Consider the following 9,124-nt stretch of genomic DNA (forward strand, 5'->3'; position numbering starts at 1 on the left):
ACAAGGGTTCTGTAGACACTGAATTTTTGTCACCACTCCTAGCAATGATGACAAAAGGATACTGATGGAAGAAGGAATCGCACTCTGAATGCTAGAGTACTCCAGAAAACCCAAAAAACCTAAGAAATGATCCCTGGAGGGATACTACAACCGTGACATTGCAGATTTTAACTATGATGCCGCAGACCTATGGGGACCACATGCCCTCGTCAGCCCAATGACATCACAGCTGCGTCGCAAAATTTCTTACCGCGACACCTCGGTATGTCCATGCAACGTCGCGGACCTGTGGGGAACACATGCCCTCGTCAATCAGATGACATCACAACGGCGCCGTGGGATTTTTTATCGTAGCGCCGCAGTATGTTCATGCGAAGACGTGAAAAGGGGGGGTCTCCCCTATAAATAGGAGGGACCCCCACCCTCAAAATAGAGAAGAAAGAGAGAGAGAGAGAGAGAAGGGCTAATGAGAGACCTCCATGCCCTATTTTCCCTCCATATCCTCATTTTGCTTCCTTGAGTCCCCATTTTTTCCAAACAAATATGGGTAGATTCTTTTATTACTCCATTTGAAGTCGTCACCTTGTCTGCATGACAAAAGTCCCTGACGAAAACTACTCATTGGTCTAGGTAAGAGGAAAGCGATTCCACCATCTATCTCCACCTGAGCCGGGAGACAACTAACAAATAAAATCTTTTTCATCATCATATAAAGGTATACTGGTCATATCTCATTTTTGGCACAATGTAGATCCTTAATGCATATCGTGTTAGTGTACATATTGATCGGTATGTTTCATGCATGATGTAAATATGTTAGGATTAGATGCATATAGGTATTTTATTTTGAATTTGTTTTCTTAGGTATATGTCATTTAGTCTTGTATTGTTAATCTAGAATCATAAAAAGGGAGAATATTTAGTAATCAACATCTAATAGAAAGACTGGTTTGACCGAGCAAAATGGGGTGCTAATACTTTCCCATTTTCGTAACTAGACCCCTTACTCAATCTTTGACCAGACCAGATGGAATCACATAGTTCTTTTTGTTCATTCAGGTAGGGCTACACCCATTGGATCATAGGCCCTAACCCTAGGTGGAAACTCCATTTATTTTTTTAATATGTGAAGCATGATCCTAACCCCCTATGTTGATACATCAAAACTCGATGCAATTCATGACCCTTGTTGCCAAGGGGCCATGAAGACAAACACATCCCGCTTCCGGAGGCTGCGATACCTACAGGTTTAGAAAACTCAACCCTTAACAGGATCACAAGCAACCTCAAACCAGAATTAGAGAGATGAATAAAAGTCCTAAGTCAAACTTTCCAATGGGGTTCCAAATCTGGTCAAGTATAGTATACCAACAATACATCAAATCACCAAAATATAATGATGAACCACAACCTGAATTTAAAATAGTTATTAATTCTTCAAAATCTGGTCACAAACGAAGCAGATTTTAGAGATTTTCAATAACTTCATATCAGAAGATCTGATCTCCTCAAACAACTGGTCGAAGGACACTTTAGGGCAGTCCTTTAATGCCCTGGAATCTCTCTACGATCTAATATCTAGATCCCCTTTAATGGGGAATCTTGATTCTACTCAAAAGACTCGAAAAATAGAGTAGTTGCTGGTTGCTTTTATAGGGATTCTGATATATGATAAATCCCCCAGTAAATTCAGTGTGTAAATTGCAGGTTATTTAACTGTTCCCATTACTATCCTAAACTAAAAAAGTGTCATCGGAGATAAAACTCCAAATATCACTGACATCAAATAAATGACCAACATTACTGCAACTAGAACTGTCATTATCACTCCAACTATGAATGTTTTTATCTATATCATTTAGAACGGGATCTTCACTTCCGCTAGTATTTCCAATAGCACCAAGCCTGTCCATTGATTTACTTAGCCCACATCTGTGTTCTAACTCCTTATTAGACAATAGAATCATTATCACCTCCAATTCCTGCCCGCTCCAATTCCCTCCAATCCCTCACATAGGAGGGGAAATGACCACCTTACCCACTGCCCGAACACACTGCCCAAGGTGGGTAAGGTGGTCATTTATGCTCCTATGTGAGGGATTGGAGAGAATTGGAGCGGGCAGCGAATTGGAGGTGATAAAAATTCTAGACAATATCAAATTGAACCACCATTTTTCCATAGAGCCTTCCTGCACCCTATTTGAATGTAATAGATGAATAGCCATTCGATGAAAAAGAATTCAAGACCCATAGTGACTATCATAAAGTCTGAAAACGAAATGAAATTCATAAAAATTCAAGATGATTAGCCTACCCAATTGACAAATTTAAGAAACCCAAGGCAAAAAAAGGGGAAACTTTTAGGGTTTTTGCCAACGTAAGGTTGAAGATGAAGAAATGAGACAAGGGTTAACAAATGAGAAAAATAAGAAGATATACATGCTTGAGATCAAGAAGGTCGGCTCTTTGAACGCAGGACTTAAGGGACAAACATAGGGCTTGAGGGTCCTTGGAGTGAGCAAACACTAGAAAAAATGTCAGGGTTTTTCTAAACATAACATAGAAGACGAAGAAGAGAGTCAGAGATTGAAAAATAAGAAGAAGAATTACTTGATTGAGCCTCTTTAAACACAGGGCTTCTTCTACGAACGTAGGGCTTGAGGGTCCTTGGAGTGAGCAATTGTTCCTTGTTGAAGATGGAGGTCAGCTGGCAGTTTCAGTTGCAAGAGTGGCGTGCTTCAATCTTGGTCAAGTGAGGATGATAGAGATGCAGACGTGAGGAGAGGCCTCCTAGTATGTTTCTCTTCGCTAGTTTCAGTCGGGAAAGGCATCGGGTTTTCACGAAATGATGATACCCTAAAATGGTTTGAGAGTGAGAAACATGGGTTACCATGTTTCATAAAAGTGAGTTTGGGATGAGATTTGAACCCAATTCGTTCCTTGGGCATCAAAAAATGGTTTCAATATCAAACGCTTTATTCCAAAATTTTGTTCCCAAATGGAATACAAAATGGGAAAAACATGTAAGATATGGGCTAAATTAATTATTTGGGTTGATCAGTTGGTGGGAATTAAGTTACACAGACCGGTTCGGTTCACTCTCAAGTTTAGGGATATCTTTGGCCCAACCCATGGTGGTTTAGGGTTTAGGGTCGGGACAGTATTATTATATATACTTAATTAGGTCCCCATGCACTCATTCGTTCTTCTCCACTTACCACTAAAGTTAGAGAGAAAACAAAGAGGCTTGAAGTGTCATGGAAGATCCAGGATCGGGAAGCGTAAATCCGTTGGCAATTGCATCGAATCTTCTTCAATATACCCACGGTGCAAGTGCGCTTCCATTCACGTTAATTGTTTTGAATCGTATTCGAGTTCTTGAATGGGACACCATTAGGGATTATGTTAAAACCCCTATTTAGATTCTACATTTGGTATCGAGCAACCCATTCAGGGCTAGAATCGATTAAAATATGTTTATTAAATTGATTTGTTTTTTTTTTTTTTTTTATTAAAAAAATAATAATAATAATTATGGGCAATCGGGTTTAAGTGCACACCCACGTGAAGCTTTCATTGTGTTGGTGCTTCTCTGTCCAGGCACCATTGCGGCTAGTTGCCTCTGCTGTATGTTGTTTTAATAAAAAATAAAAATAAAAATCCAAAACCAGAGATGGTTCTTGCAAGGGTTTTTGCCGGATTTTATCCGGACTCAACCTTGTGGTTGGTCGCCGCGAATCACCTCTCTTGGCTGGGATTTTCGGCGCCATCACGTTACTATGGCCAGATTCATGCTTCCTTGCAGCAAAACCTAGAAGATTTTGAATTTCAGACAACGGTTCTGTTGTGTTTGCGTGAATGGGGAAGTGCTTTGCGTGGTTTTGGGGAAGATGAGGGAATATTCCCTCATATTCCCTAATCCACTAACATATTAAAAAAAAAAAATGTAAAATGTAAATGCTTAAAGTAAATACATTAAAATGGGTCAAACGGTTATATAAAGGGTTTAGTTTGAATCGGGTCAAACCAAACCCAAAGGAAACCAAAAGCGGGTGACCAAATCGGTTCAAACCATACCCGACCCGGTTCGGTTCTGGATTCGACCCGAGAACCCGCTAATCGATCCGAAAAGAGACACATCGGGTCATCGGTTATCCGTCGGAGATCCGCTGAATCTTGTTTCGGCGGAGGAACTCGGTATTGGCCGTTGTTTTTAAAATTAAAAAAAAAAAAACCCAAAGAGGGGTTTGGTTTGGTTTGATTTATTTATTATTTCAGATTCTGCTATTTCTGTTTCTGTTATGAAACTTTTAGAACTGTTTCTGTTTTGAAACATATTTTGTTTCTGTTTCTGTCTCTGGTTCTGTTTCGTAATGAAACATATTACTGTTCCTGTTTTTCTGTTTCGAGACAGATTTCTGTTTTAGAACAGAATATATGTTCCAGAATTGTTTTGAGACTATTCTAGTATGGTTTTGTTTCTGTTTTTGCTCCGACCTATCTCGGAAAAATTGTTAAATGTTCTAATCTTGTAAATGTGCATATTATGCCGCATTTGGTTTCTAATATCTAAGAAACCCATTGGATTGTATGTTCTCATACATGTACATGTATACACAAATCTCTAATAGGGAACAACATGATAGGATTGAGTGGAATCCACCAAAGTGGTACATTTAATTCAATTGTGTCTTTCCCTAACATAAAGATGGCATTTGCCCAAAGGTAATGTCATCAAGTATAGGCATATGCACATGTATAAGAAGAGACACGGCTTAGGGATTCTTTTGCCCAAAGGTGATTGAATTTTCAAAAGTTAGTGTTCTTTTCACAGATAAAGATGGCATTTTTTCAAAGGTGATGTCATCAAATTTGTAGTGTTTAAGACCTGTAAAAGCAGGACATGACTTAGGGGTTCTTTTGCCCAAAGGTAATTGAATTTCCAAAAGTTGGTGTTATCTTCACAGTCAATTCAAAAAAAAAAAAAAACACATTTCTTTGTTATTGCTTGTTTTGAATTTTGATTCATGTTTTAAACTAGCATGCCTTTGTGTTGATTATTGTCCTTGTAGGATGGCTATTCCTTCCAGTTATTTGTCCTCTATCCCAATTCTCACTGGGATACCTATCGAGAAATGGGTGGAAGATTTGGAGCTGCATTTGGGTCTTCTAGACTTAGACTTGGCACTAAGGGAGCCTAAACCTAGCCCTCTCACTGATAGTAGTACCACTGAGGAAAAGGCCAAGTTTGAGAAATGGGATAATGCAAACAGAAAGTGCATTTTAGTTGTGAAAAAGGCAGTTCCTGAGACTATACGTGGGAATGTAGAAGTCAAAGATACTGCTGTAGAGTTCCTGAATGCTATAAAGGCTAGGTTTGAACTTAACACAAAAGCTGAATCAAGTGACTTGATGAGTAAACTTATGAATCCTCATTATGATGGAGGGTGTTAGGGAATACATCTTGGGCTTAGCTACTATTGCTTGCCAAGTGGGGATCTTGACATCAAAATAAGTGATGATCTTGTTGTGCATATTGCATTGCATACCCTTCCTGGTCCATACAAGGTTCTCCAATCTACTTATATCGCCCGAGGGACAAGTGGAGCTTGGATGAGCTTATCTCCATTTGCACCCAAGAGGAGAGAAAGTTAAAAGCAGAACAAAGTTGAGAGTGCAAATGCAACTTTTCATAGGGGATCTAGTGGTGGACCAATTAGGAGGGACAAGAAGTTTACAAGAGAGGAGATTCAATCCTTATGGCAAGACAAGGGGTACTCAACGTCCAAGGCATCTCGGAATGCTCGGGGTTCCACAGATAAAAAGGACACAGGCAATATAGAGTGTTTTTGGTGCCCAAGAAGGGACATTACAAGAAGGACTGTTTCATTTACAAGGGATGGTTCTGAGAAGAAGAAGAATTCGGGTATTGATCGTCACTTGTTTGTTTTGAATCTTTTGCTATTGATGCTCCTATGAATTCTTTGTGGATTGATTCTGCATCCTCAATACATGTCACTCATTCCTTGCGGGGCTAATAAGCAAGAGGATGCCAAGCAAGGATGAGGTGCACGTGTTCGTTGGCAATGGAGAGCGAGTAGAAGTTGAAGCCATTGGAGTAGTTAGGATTTATTTGAGTTCAGCCCTTTTTATTGATTTAAACAATACTATTTATGTTCCCTCCATGAGGAGAAATTTGATTTCGGTTTCTACTCTTACTAGAGATGGTTATTCTTTTAATTTCAATAAAGATGGCTTTACATTATCTCATGGCTCTAGTATTATTGGTAATGGATGCTTAGTTGATGGGCTTTATAAATTGAATCATGAGTCTTCGTGGTGATGAATGTCGGCACCAAACGCCCTATTATTCATGAAAAATCTTACACCTTGTGGCACAACGGTTGTGGCATATCTCAAGGAGAGGATAGATAGACTTGTGAAGGATGGCATCTTGGTGAACTTGATTCACATGACATGCGTGTATGTGTGGATTGCATAAAGGGGAAAATGGTTATGTCTAGGAAAAAGAAGGCGAGTTCAAGTAAGGAATTGTTGGAGCTCATTCACACGAGACATTTGTGGGCCTTTCCCTACACCTACCCTTGGAGGTCATCGATACTTTATTACCTTTATTGATGACTTTTCTCGTTATGGTTATGTGTATATTATTTCTAAAAAATCTAATGCCTTAGATGTTTTCATAATCTTTAAAGTGAAGTGGAGAATTTTCTTCTAAGAAAATCAAAGTTGTCGAGTCGATAGAGGTGGTGAGTACTATGGGAAGCATGGTGATACAGATTAATACCTAGGACCATTTGCCAAATATCTACAGGAGCATGGAATATCTCGTCAATATTCTATGCCGAGACACCACAACAAAATGGTGTTGCGAAAGGAGAAATCGTACCTTGAAAGACATGGTGCGGAGTATGATCGATAATAGTGGTCTATCGAATCTTTATGGGGTGAGGCACTTAAGACTCGCCACTTATATTCTTAACCGGGTACCAAGCAAATCGGTTTCCAAAACCCCTTATGAGCTTTGGACTGGCAGGAAGCCCAGCCTTAGACACTTACATGTTTGGGGTTGTAGGACGGAAGCAAAATTGTACAACCCAAACGAAAAGGTGTTTGATCCCAAAACTGTTAGTTGTTATTTTGTGGGATACCCTGAGAGGTCAAAAGGCTTCAGATTTTATTGTCCTCACTCAGGCACCAGACTAGTTGAGACTAATGTTGCTAAATTCATTGAAGATGATGTTGAAATTTTTGAGGCACGCAATCTTGTGTTTGAGGAAGAGAGGATTGAGATTCCAGTTGAGACAGTTCGTTCTATTGAGCTACCCTTGATGACTAGAGATAATTTACCAAAGCCTGTTGTTGAGGCAAATGGTGATGATGTGATCGTTGACCCGGTTTTGCGGATGTACTGCGATTGAGGTTGAGCCAGCATTACCACAGAAAGACCTACAAGACCGGTCGGGGCTCGAAGGCCAGCCATTTCTTTAGACTATATTGTTTATTTGAATGAATGTGATTTTGACATAGGAGAAGAAGAAGATCCAGATAGTTTTGAGCAAGCCATTAGCAGCAAGAATTCTTCTAAGTGGATAGAAGCAATGGAGGATGAATTGTTATCCATGAATAACAATGGTGTCTGGGAGTTGGTTGAATTACCAAAGGGCTATAAAGCCATAGGCTGCAAATGGGTTTACAAAACCAAGAAAGATTCCAAGGGCAATATTGATCGCTACAAGGCAAGACTGGTGGCAAAAGGGTTTACACAAAAGGAAGGAGTTGACTACAAGGAGACCTTCTCACCGGTGTCATCAAAAGATTCCTTTAGGATTATCATGGCACTTGTGGCATATTATAACTTGGAGCTACATCGGATGGACGTTAAAAACGCTTTCCTAAATGAAAATTTGGATGAGGATGTCTATATGCTTCAACCGAGAAGGTTTTGAATGTAAGGGGAAAGAGAGCATGGTTTGCAAGCTCAAGAAGTCGATATATGGTTTGAAGCGAGGCTTCAAGGCGTGGTACTTAAAGTTCGATGATGTTGTTACATCCTTGGGCTTTAGAATGCCATGGATCTTGTATCTATCGAAGGTTAGTGGGAGTAGATTCATATTTACGGTGCTCTATGTTGATGATATTCTTCTAGCCAGAGTGACATGGCTTTGCTTCTCGAAGCGAAGTGTTTTATCGAGAAATTTGAGATGAAGGACATGGGTGAAAGTAAATTTGTCCTTGGCATTGATATTGTTCGTGATGAAAGCGAGGACTTTTGGGATTATCTCGAGAGAGCATATGTTGATCGAGTTCTCAACGAGTTCAATATGTCCAAGTGTTCATTTGGAGATGTGCCTATTAGCAAAGGTGACAAATTGAACAAGGAGCAATGTCCCAAAAATGAAGTTGAAAAAGGTTCCATGACAAACATACCCTATGCCTCAGAGGGAGTTTGATGTATGCACAGTTTGTACTCGTCCGATATAGCATTTCTTGTAGGTGTGTTGGGTAGATTCCAATCCAATGCCGCTTGGCTCATTGGACGGTGCTAAGAAGGTCATGCGGTATTTGCAAAGGACCAAAGACTCTATGCTCGTATACCACAGTGTGATCAGCTTGAGGTAGTGGGGTATTGATTGGACTACGATGGGTGTGCTGATGATCTAAAGTCTACTTGAGGTTACATTTTTATGTTGGCGGGGTGCCATTTCTTGGAGGAGCGCAAGCAAACTATTTTGGCTTCATCCACTATGCGGCGGAGTTTGTAGCGCTTTATGAGGCTACCAAACAAGCTGTGTGGTTGAGGAGTTTCATCTCTGAGTTGAAGATTATGGATTCCATATCAAGACCTTTGATGATATATTGTGATAACAGCTCTGCCGTTTTCTACTCAAAGAATAACAAGAAGTCTAGCAGTTCCAAGCATATTGAGATCAAGTATCTTCTGGTGAGGGAGAAAATTAGTGAAAAACAAATTTCAGTTGAGCACTTGAAGACTGACAGCATGTTGGCAGATCCTCTTACTAAGGCCTTGCCAGTGGGAGTGTTCAAAGGCCATGTCTCGAACATGGGTATTACTGAGTCATTCGATATGCTTGGTTAGTGG

General features: G+C 40.0%; 1 protein-coding gene across 1 annotated transcript; it reads left to right on the forward strand.

Moving 5' to 3' along the window:
• Positions 1–5,073: 5,073 nt before the first annotated feature.
• LOC122655271 lies at positions 5,074–5,454 on the forward strand. The gene has a single exon (XM_043849477.1). The coding sequence runs from the start codon at positions 5,074–5,076 to the stop codon at positions 5,452–5,454; it is 381 nt and encodes a 126-aa protein (XP_043705412.1).
• Positions 5,455–9,124: the final 3,670 nt, after the last annotated feature.

This window comes from Telopea speciosissima, chromosome 3, assembly GCF_018873765.1.
Source record: "Telopea speciosissima isolate NSW1024214 ecotype Mountain lineage chromosome 3, Tspe_v1, whole genome shotgun sequence".
Taxonomy (NCBI): Eukaryota; Viridiplantae; Streptophyta; class Magnoliopsida; order Proteales; family Proteaceae; genus Telopea; species Telopea speciosissima.

Coding starts and splice junctions, on each gene's coding strand:
- LOC122655271 (XM_043849477.1), top strand. CDS start 5,074: ATGGCTATTCCTTCCAGTTATTTGTCCTCTATCCCAATTCTCACTGGG.